This window comes from Micromys minutus (assembly GCF_963924665.1).
Source record: "Micromys minutus genome assembly, chromosome: 4".
Lineage (NCBI taxonomy): Eukaryota > Metazoa > Chordata > Mammalia > Rodentia > Muridae > Micromys > Micromys minutus.
Window position 1 is genome coordinate 75,602,580 of NC_137973.1, and position 14,897 is coordinate 75,617,476.

Below are 14,897 nucleotides of genomic sequence, written 5' to 3' on the forward strand. Positions count from 1 at the left end.
GTTAAAAGATAATTCTCAAAGTCTGTTCTTGCAATTAGCCATCAAACTGTGATGGATCCTCACATCTCCAGGAAGCCTTCACTAAGAGTTTTCTAGTTTCCTTGCATGCTTACCTTGAAAATCAGCTTTATGAATGTGCAGGTGATGGTGATACTTGAATTTAAACCTCACCACTTGAAAAACAGAACCAGGCAGATCACTTTAAGTTCAAGGTCTTTAAGTTTCCTGACCTACAAAAAGTGAGTTCTATGACAGCCAGAGCTACCGAGTGAGGGCCCTGTCTCAAAACCAATCAATCAATCTCTCCCTCCTTCCCCCACCACTCGCTCTCTCTCTCTCTCTCTCTCTCTCTCTCTCTCTCTCTCTCTCTCTCTCTCTCTCTCTCACACACACACACACACACACACACACACACACAAACACTGAGAGAGAGAGAGAGAGAGAGAGAGAGAGAGAGAGGAACAAAAGAAAGGCTTATGAAATGGAATCCTTTCTGAAGAAACTCTTTAGTTCTGGGTGGTGCTTTGGTAGGTCTCACAGTAATCCAGCAGACTGGGTAGTTCCTTTTAAGTTGAAATACATGAATGTTCTTTTATGTATACCTAATCTGTTTTGATTTTTGACACAAACTCAAAAGTCCTCAGTGCCTGCCTCAGCCTCCTGAGTGCTGAGTTTACAGTTGTGTGTGTAGTATTTAAATTCATGTAGAATTTCTCAGTTGCCCTTCGTTACTTAAAAGACTCATCATGAAACTGCCTTAAAGGTACAAATTAGGCCCCTGGTCTCAGCTGGAACTGCTTTGACTGCTACAAAATGTCAGATTTTAGTAATGAATTGATTGACATGAGAAAAGCCCTTTGGGGGCTTTAAATTATTTTTTTTCTTTTGGTGGGGAGGTTGCAAGAGCAGAGGGTAACTACAGAGCACGGAGATGGATGGCATTGAGGTGCATGATGTGAAATTTAGGACAAATCAAACTGAGTGGTTAAATAAAAAAAGATGATTTATGCTAAAGAAGGGACATTAGTTTATCTTCAAGTTGATTTTTAAATTTTGAGTTCTTTAGTTCCATTTTTTTACTCATATCTTTGTCACTCCAACATAGTAAAATCTTTCTCTGAACTCAAAAGTATCTATTACATATTAATTTAACATCATTTGTGCTGAGGTACAGTTTAGTGGTAGAGCAGCTACCCTGAGTGCCAGCCTGGGGTCGTGCTGGGTTTGATCCCAACATCAGACATGGTAGTGAGACAGAGAATGAGAATATTAACATTTATTTGTCCTGGTGCTGGGAGTTGAATCTCAACCCTGCAACATAGGTTTGTTCTTTTTAAATTTTCATTGTACACAGCACTATGTAACATTTTCATACTGGTATATAACATACTTTAAGCACACCCCACCCTTTCTCTCTCCCCCTCGTATTAGTCCCTTGGTTCCCTGAGACAGTTTTCCTTCTACTTCCATTCATATCCAAACACAATTAGATATTATCTGCAAAATCTAGGAACCAAAATAAGAGAAATCGAACAATGTCTGTCTCCCTGAGGCTGACTAATCAATCCACGTATTGTGATTGTTTTTTTTTTTTTATAGGCACCTTTATCTTTATTTCTTGGTCTTAAAAAATTAATCTGTCATGTAGCCTATGCAATACAGTGTATATATAAATTCTCAAATAATTGTGAAAGTTTCATTTACTGCCTGTGAAGAATGACTGGCCTGTTACAATACTCTCCTCTTTCAGAGTTGTGCTCTTGGAACTATGTGCAGCAGAAGAGAAAACTTACTTGGATTGGTCATTAGCGATTCATCATGGCATTCCTTAAGACTGTTCATTCGATCCAGCCCATTAAGAGACATTTGAATGAATGGATTTTAAATGTCTTCACAGCTCTGCTTGGTGTATAGGAAAGACTTTCAGTAGTCCATTTGCCATGGTGGTTTCTTACACAGTAGAGTGGCTTGAATGCTGGAAGTGTTTGCAAACAAGCAAAAAAGATTAAGCAGTCCGAAAGTCTAAGAGACAATGTTTATTGACCATATCATATTTTTATTTTCAGTCTATATTGTTTTTCTCTTTATTTGCAAGATCTCTTAATTTTTTTCATTTTTACTCTTGGATTTTGTTAATGGCAGTGTTTTGATGCCCTGAAATTTCTATTTTTATATAATCATATCTATAAGACATTTTCTTTAGGACCATGCAAAAGAGAATTTTCATACTTCATATTTATTAAGTTCTTTGTGTTATAAAATTGGATAGTGTTCCAAGTTCCTCCTTTTTAGTACTTAGCCACAGTGTTGGGAATTAGTTTGTTTACTGGGTTTTTGTTTTCTATACTAAATTAGAAATTTTATAAGGTGGGGATTATATATGGTTTTCTATCTTTGCCTGTGCTGTGTGCCACATATAAATATCTAATAAATATTTTTGAAATTTAAAATTTTTACTCCATCTGTAATATATTTAAATATATGATCACATAGGCCCTGTTTCTAAATATTGACAGTTTCCACTGAATAATTCACACCACCCACACAAGCACATCCCTCCAGTGCAAGCATCCCTCCAGTGTATTCATTTCCATCACCCCACCCTTACTTTTCTGCTTGGAACCATTACATGAAGGTTCTTACCCCTCTTTCTGATTCACGGTAACTCTTGCAGAATGGGGGTTACACATTAGTAAACTGATTTCTCTTTTTTTTTTTTTTTTTTTTTTTGAACTGCCCTAGCTGTTCACAGGTGAGTTTTGCTATCATTCTGTCAAGCCCACAAAACTACCATTGGAAATTGGGCTACTGGTTAATTTGAAACAGTGTCTTAAATGTTTAGGTGGAAATAGCTCTACATATACATATCATCTATTTAAATGCCCTTGGTTTTCAGGTAGGCATATTTGCTTTATTTCAACATTGAGATTAATCTTCATAGCTAGTTTGGATTTAGACGTGACTTGTTTGTATCTTTTTCTCTTTTTAAGCTTTTGTCAGAAGTGATAAACCCAAACTGTTCAGAGGTCTACAGATCAAGGTAGGGGGCCATGCTGGGGTTCTCTAACTTAAAGAGTACTTTGTGATTTACAAAAAGCTGAGTCAGATGTTTCCCAAACTTTGTGCTTCCTTGCTAAGTTTCTCGCTATAACTTGCTGAGTTATGTGGTATGACGTGCACTGTCTGAAATTGAAAGCACTATTTTGTTCTGCTTTAAATATGTTGTTTTGTGGTGCATTCTCATTTTTCATGTTTGCTTTACCCAAAATATGGAAGTGGCTAGACTGCTTTTAACTTAAAACTTCTTGCATTGTCCCACGGCCCTCCATACCCAAATATTACCTAGAGAGAGCTGGTCTCCTAGGAGTCCTCTTATTCCTAAGTTCAAAGGCTCATAAGCCCACAAGAGGGACAAGCTTCAATCACAGACAGCAAGACCAACTAACACCAAAGATAACCAGATGGTGAGAGGTAAGTGAAAACCTAAGCAGCAGAAACCAAGGCTACTTGACATCATCAGAACAGTTTTCCCATCACAGCAAGTTCTGGATACCCCAACACACCGGAAAAGCAATAATTGGATTTAAAATAACATCTCATGATGATGATAGAGAGGATGTTAAGTAGGACTTAAATAACTTCATTAAAATAATACAGGAGAACACAGGTAAACAAGTAGAAGCCCTTAAAGAAGAAACACAAAATTCCCTTAAATATAGGAAAACACAACTAAACAGATGAAGGCATTGAATTAAACCATCCAGGATCTAAAAATGGAAATAGAAACAAAGAAATCACAAAGGGAGATAACCCTCGATAGAAAACCTAGAAAAGAGATCAGGACATATATGTAAGCATCACCAACAGAATTCAAAAGATAAAGAATCTCAGGCAGAAGACAGCATAGAAAACATTGACACAACAGTCAAAGAAAATGCAAAATTCAAGAAGCTTCTAATTCAAAATATACAGGAAATCCAGGACACAATGAGAAGACCAAACCCGAGGATAAAATAGGTATAGAAGAGAATGAAGATTCTCAACTTAAAAGGCCAATAAATATCTTCACCAAAATTATAGAAGAAAACTTCACTAACCTGAAGAAACAAATGCCCATGAACATGCAAGAACCCTACAGAACTCCAAATAGATTGGACCAGAAAAGAAATTCTGCCTGTCACATATAAAGGCAGATAGATCATAATTACAGCAGACTTCTCAACAGACTATGAAAGCTAGAAGATCCTGGACTGACATACAGATCTTAAGAGAATACAAATGTCAGCCCAGGTTACTATAACCAGCAAAACTCAATTAGCATAAATGAAGAAACCAACCTATTCTATGACAAAACCAAATTTACACAGTATTTTTCCACAAATCCAGCCTTACAAAGGATAATAGATGGAAAACTCCAAGGAGGACAAAAACAAGGATGGAAACTACACCCTAGAAAAAGCAAAAAAGTAATCTTTTGACAAACCCAAAATAAGATAGCCATTCAAACATAATTCCACCTCTAACAACAAACATAGCAGGAAGCAAAATTACTATTTCTTAACATCTTTTAATATCAGTGGTCTCAATTGGCCAATAAAAAGACTATCAGACTGGATACATAAGCAAGACATAACATTTTGCTGCATACAGGAAACACACCTCAGTCACAAAGACTGACACTACCTAAAAGTAAGAGGCTGGAGAGAGTAGCCATTCTAATATCAAATAAAATCAATTTTTAACCAACAGTTATCAAAATAATAATAATAGGGAAAGTCACTTCATACCAATCAAAGGAAAAGTCTACCAAGTTGAATTCTTCAATTCTAAATATATGGTCCAAATGCAAGGGCACACACACATTAAAAAAAAAACAAAAAAAAAAAACAAAAAAAAAAAAACAAAAAAAACTTTTGCTAAAGCTCAAAGCACACTCTGAACCACACACAATAATAATGGGAGACTTCAACACCCCACTCTCATCAATAGATAGATCAGATCATGGAAACAGAAACTAAAGAAAGACAGTGAAACTAACAACTTATGAACCAGATGGATTTAACAGATATCAATAAAACATTTCATCCTAAAACAAAAGAATATACCTTCTTCTAAGCACTTCATGGTACTGTCTCCAAAATTGACCATATAATCGGCCACAAAACAGGTCTCAACAGATACAAGAAAATTGCAATAATCTCATGCATCCTATTAGATCACCATGAACTAAGGCTGGTCTTCAATAACAACAAAAACAACAGAAAGCTCAACAGCACTCTACTAAATGATAACTTGGTAAAGGAAAAAATAAATTAAGGATATTTTAGAATTTAATGGAAATAAAGGCACAACATGCCCAAAATTATGGGACATAATGACAGCAGTGTTAAGAGGAAATCTCATAGCTAAGTACCTCCAAAAGGAAACTGGGGAGCACCTAAACTAGCAGCTTGACAGCACATCTGAAAGCTCAGAACAAAAAAGCAAACACACCCAAGAGGAGTAGAACGTAGGAAATAATGAAATTCAGGGCTAAATCAACCAAGTAGAAACAAAAAGAACTATACAAAGAATCAACAAAACCAGGAGCTGTTTCTCTGAGGAAATAAACGAAATAGATAAACCCTTAGCCAGACTAACCAGAGGGCACAGGGACAGTATGCACATTAATAAAATCAGAAATAAAAAGGGAGACATAACAGAAATTGAGGAAATTTTTTAATTCATCAGATCCTACTATAAAAGCCTATACTTGACAAAACTGGAAAATCTGGATGAAATAGACAATTTTCTAAACAGGTTCCAGGTACAAAAGTCAAATCAGGATGAAATAAACCATCTAAACAGTTTCATAACCCCTAAAAAAATAGAAGCAGTCATTAAAAATCTTCCAAACAAAAGCAGCCCAGGACTAGATGGGTTTAATGCAGAATTCTATCAGACATTCGTAGAAGACCTAATACCAATACTCTTCAAACCATTCCACAAAATAGAAACAGAAGGAACACTGTCCAATTCATTTTACGAAACCACAATTATGCTTATACCTAAACCACACAAAGACTCAACAAAGAGAACTTCAGACCTGTATACATTAAAATTCTCATAAACCAAATCCAATAACACATTAAAATAATCATTCACCATGATCAAGTCAGCTTCATCTTAGGGATACAGGGATGGTTCAATATATGGAAATCCATCAACCTAATCCATTATATATGCAGTCGCAAAGAAAAAACTCAAAGGACCATCTCATTAGGTGCTGCGGAAGCACTTGACAAAATTCAACACCCCTTCATATTAAAAGTCTTGGAAAGATCAAGAATTCAAGGGCCATACCTAAATATAGTAAAAGCAATACACAACAAACCAATAACCTACATCAAACTAAATGAAGAGAAAAATTAAAGCAATCCCACTAAAGCCAGGGACTAGCCAAGGCTGCCCACTCTCACCTTACCTATTCAATATAGTACTGGGAGTTCTAGCCAGAACAATCTGGACAACAAAAGGAGGTCAAAGGGATGCAAATTGGAAAGGAAGCAGTCAAAATCCCACTATGTGCAGGTGATAGGATAATATATTTAAGTGACCCCAGAAATTCCACCAGAGAATTCTTAAAGCTAATAAACAACTTAAAGCAACATGGCTGGGTATAAAACTAACTCAAACAAATTAGTAGTGGCCTTTTTCTATTCAAAGGACAAACAGGCTAAGAAAGAAATTATAGAGAAATGACACTGTTCACAACCAATATAAAATACTTTAGTGTGACTCTTAACTAAGCAAGTGAAAGATCTGTATGACAAAAATCTCAAGTCTTTGAAGAAAGAAATTAAAGAAGACCTCAGAAGATGGAAAGATCTCCCTTGTTCATGTATTGGCAGGATTAATATAGTAAAAATGGCTATCTTGCCAAAAGCAATCTATAGATTCATTGCAATTCCCATCAACATTTCAACTCAATTCTTCATAGAGTTAGAAAGAGCAATTTACAAATACATTTGGAATATCAAAACACCCAGAATAGCAAAAACTCTTCTCAACAATAAAAGATCTGGGAGAATCACCATCCCTGACCTCAAGCTGTATTACAGAGCAGTAGTGATAAAAACTGCATGGTATTGGTACAGAGACAGGCAGGAGATCAGTGTAATAGAACTGAAGACCCAAAAATGAACCCACATACCTTTAGTCACTTGTTCTTTGACAAAGGAGCTAAAACCATCCAGTGGAAAAAAGACAGCATTTTCACGTGGAGGATGGAAATCAACCCATTCTTTTTTTTTTTTTTTAAATGACTTTATTTTACAAAACAAAGATAAATGTACAGATTTTAAACATTTTTTGCTTAAAATTATACATTTTTGTCAGTACTGTTTTTTCAGATATTAAAATAATTTTTACATAAAACTCTGTGAATATATTTTTTAGTCAGTACTTGATTTTTTCAAGGGCTTGACAGTATGCATTGAAAACCTAATAGTTACAATGAGCGTAAAGTACATGCAAACAAAACGCAACATGGAAATAGTCAAAGTCTTCTTGTTTTGTAAATATATTTTTTTTTTTTTGTTTTCTTTATTTCTTGGACTTCATACAGTCTGTGAGTTGTTTCTGGGGGAGTGCAAGCCTCTGGGGTTAGCATCCCAATATCAGTGACTGCATATTATGTCTGTTCTTTTGTGACTGGGTTATCTCACTCAGGATGATATTCTCTAGATGCAGCCATTTTCTTAAGAATTTGGTTAAGTCATTGTTTCTGGTGGCTGAGTAGTACTCCATTGTGTATATGTACCACAATTTTTGTATCCATTCATCTTCTGAAGGACATCTGGGTTCCTTCCAGCTTCTGGCTATTATAAATAGAGCCTCTATGAACATTGTGATGCATATATCTTTGTTGTGTATTAAAGTGTCTCTGGGGTATATGCCCAGAAGTGGAATAGCTGGGTCTTCAGGTAGTACTATATCCAATTTTCTGAGGTATCGCCAGACTGATTTCCAGAGTGGTTGTATTAGTTTGCAACCCCACCAACAGTGGAGAAGTGTTCCTCTTTCTCCGCAGCCTCGCCAGCATCTGCTGTCATCTGATTTTTGGATCTTGGCCAATCTGACTGGTGTGCGGTGGAATCTCAGGGTTGTTTTTATTTGCATTTCCCTGATGGCTAAGGATGTCGAGCACTTCCTTAGATGTTTCTCGGCCATTCGATGTTCCTCAACTGAGAACGTTTTGTTTAGCTCTGTACCCCATTTTTTAATAGGGCTATTTGATTCTCTGGTGTCTAGCTTTTTGAGTTCCTTGTATACCTTGGATATTAGGCCTCTATCTGATGTGGTGTTGGTAAAGATCTTTTCCCATTCTGTTGGTTGCCGTTTTGTTTTCTTGACGATGTCCTTAGCCTTACAGAAACTTTGCAATCTCATTAAGTCCCATTTGTTAATCTTCGACCTTAGAGCTTGAGCCATTGGTGTTTTGTTCAGGAAATTTTCTCCTGTGCCTATGTGTTCTAAGGTTTTCCCTACTTTCTTCTCTAATAGTTTCAGTGTATCTGGTTTAATGTGGAGATCTTTGATCCACTTACTCTTGACCTTTGTACAAGGAGATAAGAACTGGTCTATTTTCATTCTTTTGCATGCTGAGTGCCAGTTGGACCAGCACCATTTGTTGAACAGGCTGTCCTTTTTCCATTGAATGTTTACTGCTCCTTTGTCAAAAATCAGGTGACCATATACATGAGGGCTCATTTCTGGATCTTCTATTCTATTCCATTGATCCACATGCCTATTTCTGTACCAGTACCATGCAGTTTTCAGCACAATTGCCTTGTAATATAGCTTTAGGTCAGGGATAGTGATTCCCGCAGATGTTTTTTGTTGTTGAGGATGGATTTAGCTATTCTAGGTCTTTTGTTATTCCATATGAAATTGCACATTGATCTTTCCAATTCCATGAAGAACTGGGTTGGAATTTTGATGGGGATTGCATTAAATCTGTAGATTGCTTTTGGTAGGATGGCCATTTTTAAGATGTTGATCTTTCCAATCCATGAGCATGGGAGATCTTTCCATTTCCTAGATCCTCCTGAATTTCTTTCTTTAGAGGTTTGAAGTTCTTGTCGTACAGGTCCTTCACTTGCTTAGTTAGAGTCACACCAAGGTATTTTATAGTTTTTGTGACGATTGTGAAGGGTACCTTTTCCCTAATTTCTTTCTCCACATGTTTGTCCTTTGAGTATAGGAAGGCTACTGATTTGTTCGAGTTAATTTTGTATCCAGCCACTTTGCTGAACTTGTTTATCAGCTGTAGGAGTTCTCTGGTGGAATTTTTTGGGTCACTCAAGTACACTATCATGTCATCGGCAAAGAGTGATGTTTTTATCTCTTCCTTTCCGATTTGTATCCCCTTGATCTCCTTTTGCTGTCTAATTGCTCCAGTCAGGACTTCCAGTACTATGTTGAATAGGTAGGGGGAGAGTGGGCAACCTTGTCGAGTCCCTGATTTTAGTGGGATTGCTTCAAGTTTCTCGCCATTAAGTTTGATGTTGGCTGTTGGTTTGCTGTATATTGCTTTTATTATGTTTAGGTATGGACCTTGGATTCCAGGACTTTTAACTTGAAGGGGTGTTGGATTTTGTCAAATGCTTTCTCAGCATCTAGTGAGATGACCATGTGATTTTGATCTTTGAGTTTGTTTATATGGTGGATTACATTGATGGAGGAAATCAACCCATTCTTATCTCTGTGTACAAAGCTCAAATCCAAGTGGATCAAGGACCGCCACATAAAACCAGATACACTGAAACTAATAGAATAGAAAAGTGGGAAAGATCCTTGAACATAGACACAGGGAAAAATTTTCTGAACATAATACCAATGGCTTATGTTCTAACTAAGATCAACAATTGACAAATGGGACCTTATGATATTGAAAAGCTGTTTTTAGGCAAAGGACACTGTCAATAGGACAGAATGGCAACTAGCATATTGGGAAAAGATCTTTACCAATTTATATCCGATAGCGGGCTAATATCCAATATATACAAAGAACTCAAGAAGTTAGATTCCAGAAAATCAAATGACCGTATTAAAAAATTGGGTACAGAGCTAAACAAAGAATTCTCAACTGAGGAATACCTAATGTCTGAGAAGCACCTAAAGAAATGTTCAACATCCTTAATCATCAGGGAAATGCAAATCAAAACAACCCTGAGATTCCACCTCACACCACTCAAAATGGCTAAGATCAAAAATTTAGGTGACAGCAGATGCTGGCAAGTATTCGGAGAAAGAGGAACACTCCTCCATTGTTGGTGGGATTGCAAGCTGGTACAACCACTCTGGAAATTAGTCTGGTGATAGCTCAGAAAATTGGACATTGTACTACCTGAGGACCCAGCTATACCACTACTGGGCATATACCCAAAAGATGCTCCAATATATAACAAGGACACGTGCTTTACAATATTAGCCTTATTTATAATACCCAGAAGCTGGAAAGAACCTAGATGTCCTTCAACGGAGCAATGGATACAGAAAATGTGGTACATTTACACAATGGAGTACTACTCATTTATTATAAACAAAGTTGATGAAATTCTTAGGCAAATGGATGAAACTAGAGAATATAATCCTGAGTGAGGCAACCCAGTGACTAAAGAACACACATGGTATGCACTCACTGCTAGGTGGGTATTATTAGCCCAAAAGCTTGGAATACCCAAGATATGATCCACAGTCCACATGAAACTCAAAAAGAAGGAAGAACAAAGTGTGGAGTCTGTCCCACCTGGGCTCTATCTCATATACAGACACTATTGCTGATGCCAAGAAGTATATGCTGATAGGAAGGAGCCTGCTAGCTGTCTCCTAAGAGGCACTGCCAGAGTCTGACAAATACAGAAGTGGATGCTCACAGCCAACCATTGGACTGAACACAGGGACCCTAATGGAGGAGTTAGAGAAAGAACTGAAGGAGATGAAGGAGTTTACAACTCTGTAGGAAGAACAACAATGCCAATCAACCCGACCCCCTAGAGCTCCCAGGGACTAAACCACCAACCAAAGAGTACACATGGAGGGACCCATGGCTCCAGCCCCGTATGTAGCAGAGGATGGCCTTGTAGGTCAACAGTGGGAGGTCCTGGGAAAGCTCAATTCCCCAAATGTAGGGAAATGCCAGCAGGGGATGTGGCAGCAGGTGGGTAGGTAGGAGAACACCCTTTAAAAAGGTTGGCTGTGTTCTGAAGTACCTTAAACCAGCACTCAGCACCCATCTCTGGCCTCAGGACCCATGATTTATTTGGTTGGTTTTTTGTTGGTTTTTTTTTTTTTCCTGGAGTGGGTGTTAGATGGGTTCTCTTTTTGTTTTGTCAAATGCCTTTTGTTTGTTTTGTTTTGTTTTTTAATTTATTATATATAAGTGCAGTGTAGCTGTCTTCAGACACACCAGAAGAAGGCATCAGATCCCATTACAGATGGTTGTGAGCCACCATGTGGTTGCTGGGAATTGAACTCAGGACCTCTGGAAGAGCAGTCAGTGCTCTTAACCATGGCAGCTGAGCTCTTAATTTGCTTTTCATTTCTCTTTCATGCTCTTGGTTTGGTAGATGAAGAGTAAAGAATGTTATTACGGGAAAGGGTATTTTTAGCTTTCTCCCGCAACTGGGATACTCCTTTGCTAAAACAGAACACATCAAATAGTACTCTGCCTCTCCACTTCTGTCTCCGCTTTTGGGATAAAGACTTGTTCATCAAATGCCTTTTGTGTGTCTGTTCCTCTTGTCTTCCCTGTTTATAGTAGGGTACACAACTTTATTTTCAAGTGTTACGCCAGCCTTGCCCGTGCTAAGCATTCATCAGTCCTAGTTCCTTACACCTTACTGGTTTGAGCCACTAATAACTTTGTCAAGAAATTCAGTCAAGAAATAGTCAAGCTGACCTACTTGGGGTTTTGAATAAAGACTAACCTGAAATAAATATTTGAAACTTTAGAAATAAGCTTATAGTAGCCTAATCAGAAATGTTTAGTTATTACTCTCAGTATTGTTAGTATTGACTCTTTAGACAGAATTCCACAGGTAATTGGGAATAAGCTAAGTGCTTAACTCCTGCAAGGTTCTAATACCACAAAAAATAAGACGATAATAATGTCAGAACTTGGCTCATGCCTAGAGCTACAACTTTCAAAGCTGAAGCATGTAGGGGCTAGAAGGTGGCTCCACAGTTAGGAGCACTTGCTGCTCTTGTGGAAGACCAGATTCAGCTCATAACCTTAGCCATGCTGACCCACCTGGAACTGCAGCTCAGGGAACTCGGTGTCCTCTTCCGTCTGCCCTCTGGAGATACTGTACAGACATGGTGTGTGCTCACCTGTACACCCTCAAAACTCATTAATCCATCTTTAGAAACAGAAGCATAGTGGCTGGAAGGAGCTTTGTGAACTCCTTACTCAGCACTACTACATTTTAGCTGTCATTTTGCATAATTTGGGAACAGATTTGATTGCAGTAAGTATGTTCAATTTATTGTCATCTGTTGTTTTCTATTTTTCTATCACTGCTGCCGTGTTAAATTTACTGGATCGGAGAGAGCCATATCACACAATGGGCCTTAAATCAGCTTAAATCATCCCTGAACCAACACATGCTTTTCTCTTTGAAGTAACATGCTGTTTTCTTAATTATTACCATTATGAAATCACATTTGAGTCTTTGCTGAAAAAGACTTTGTGTTGACAGTAAAGCTGTATGTAAAAACTTAAATTATTAGCATTTTTAATTCAGTATTTTGATCCTGGTAAAGAGTGAAAAGCCTCCTTGTAAGTAGACAATGATGTTGATATCTCTGGTCTTTGTAGTATGTTCGAGGCTCAGACCCTGTACTAAAGCTTTTGGACGACAATGGGAACATTGCTGAAGAGCTAAGCATCCTCAAGTGGAACACAGACAGCGTGGAAGAGTTCCTGAGTGAGAAGTTGGAGCGCATATAAACCATGCTTCATGGTTCTTTTGTTACTTATCAGATGATCTTTCACAACATCTAGGAAAGAAGTTAGTTTTGCATGCTTACAGTGGTCAGTCTTGTTTATGTACATCATGAATCTTCTGATTAGAAGCTAAAGTAGCATCACAGCCCATAATACGCAAGGATCTTGCAAGCTTAACAAACCCATCTCTTAGAAATACCTATTCTTCTGCACTTGTTGATATCACCAATGAAATTCTTTTAAAGAGGCATCTGGTTAATTATGCAAATAATAGTTTGTGGTAATTGGTCCAGTTTTACAAACAACAGAATTTTAAATAGGGGAAGTTAATAAAGGCGATGCCTCCCTTGCTGTGTGCTCTTTGAAAGTAATTGACAGAGAACTACAGAACAGTGCACCCGCGCCCCAGGCCCTCCGAGCTTTTGTAGTCCTGCTTTCTTTTTAGTAGAAGTATTTGTAGTTTGTAATGAATGTGCCACATACAATTTTTATAGCCTTATTATTATGGAACAGATTGAAGATCTACAGTAAGAATGTAATACTTATAAAGGTTTGCATTAATGAGGATTACACAGAAAACCTTTGTTAAGGATTTGTGTAAATCTGATAATTGGCAAATTTTTATTTTTAAAATATTCTTACAGAAGAGTTCCCATTTAAGAATGTTCACTTATAGGACCAAAATATAAATAAAAACTTTCAAATGTGTTTGATTTTTAAATTATTCTGCTTTGTTCTTTTGTGTTTCTCAATACATTTTCTTTTTCATTCAAGCTCTTTTTAAGCCAAAATACAAAGGTGACTGTACTATTTGGAACTTAATAGCTTCTGTTATAAGCAGTAGAGATTGGTTGTTAATTATCAGCTGTCTTTTGTCCTGTGACATCTAAAATCAAGTCTTTATAAAGTCAGTAAGACAATGCATATAAACCTGCATGGTTAAGCTCCTGAGAACAGTATAAGAAGTTCTGGCAGAAGACATTCCTTTTGATCATCGTGGTAATGCCGAGGGCGGCACTTTGACAGCCCAAGCCTTGGTGAATGTGCCCTCTCCGTAGCGGGTATTGCTATTTTAGAACAAGGGGGAGATTAAGCCGGTTGTGGACAGAGAAGTTGCCACCACAGACAGAAGAATAGAGGTATTGAAGAATGAAACTTCAAAAAAGAACGTCTGGCATTGACATAGAAAATAAATTGGACTGGTTTCCGGGCAGGAAGAGCCAGTTAACTGAGTATCTGACTGGGTGGGAAGAGGGGTGGGGGAAGGGGGGAGGGGGATAGGGAGAATTGCTAAAAAGAGGCCTGAGAAGTCTGTTGTCTTCAAATGATGAGAGATCATAGAAGCTGAACCCACAGAATCAGCTTCCAGCCTCTCAGGAGCTGTGGTTGATGGGCATCTGCTTAGTTCTACATGTTAATTACAAGTTGATCAGCCAATTCAAAGTGGATTTGACAGTTGAAATCAAAGAACAGCTTTTTTAAGAAACAAACACTGTGGTATACGTTGTGTTCTAAAAAGCACCATTTTATACCCAATTCCTGCTGTTTGGTTGAGCTTACTCTTACAGACATTTATGACTTTTCTCTCATTAAGATTTTGTTACTAATAACTGTTTTGTTATCTCCAAATTTGGCAGAGATTTTTAATAATGACCTGTAAGCAAGAACTGCCTTAACCTGTCAAGAGGATCGTAGCTGGAAGGCGATTCTAAACTCAGACGCACAGTGCTATCTGCAGAGACACATGCGTGTGTGCATAGGCTGGTAGACATGAGGCTGTGCTCAGGACACTTCAGAACAGGAGTCAGCTGTACTTCTGGACACCTGAAATGGAGCTCACTCAGTGATGTGTACCTATTACAGTGCACAATCCCATGACCTCTTAACACTCCAGAAGGAAATCTTG

The 14,897-nt window shown here is 37.7% G+C and overlaps 1 protein-coding gene across 2 annotated transcripts in view; it reads left to right on the plus strand.

Moving 5' to 3' along the window:
- The window catches only part of SELENOF (selenoprotein F), a 33,982-nt gene extending 20,270 nt beyond the window's left edge, over positions 1 to 13,712 (plus strand). The window contains exons 4-5 of one of the 2 annotated variants that reach the window (XM_080916338.1): positions 2,991 to 3,040; positions 12,863 to 13,712. In XM_080916338.1, the coding sequence (XP_080772464.1) occupies positions 2,991 to 3,040; positions 12,863 to 12,994 (182 nt within the window). In that variant the 3' untranslated portion in view covers positions 12,995 to 13,712. The remainder of the gene's footprint in view (positions 1 to 2,990; positions 3,041 to 12,862) is intronic. The other variant, XM_080916339.1, reaches the window with a different exon arrangement.
- The last annotated feature ends 1,185 nt before the right edge of the window (positions 13,713 to 14,897 follow it).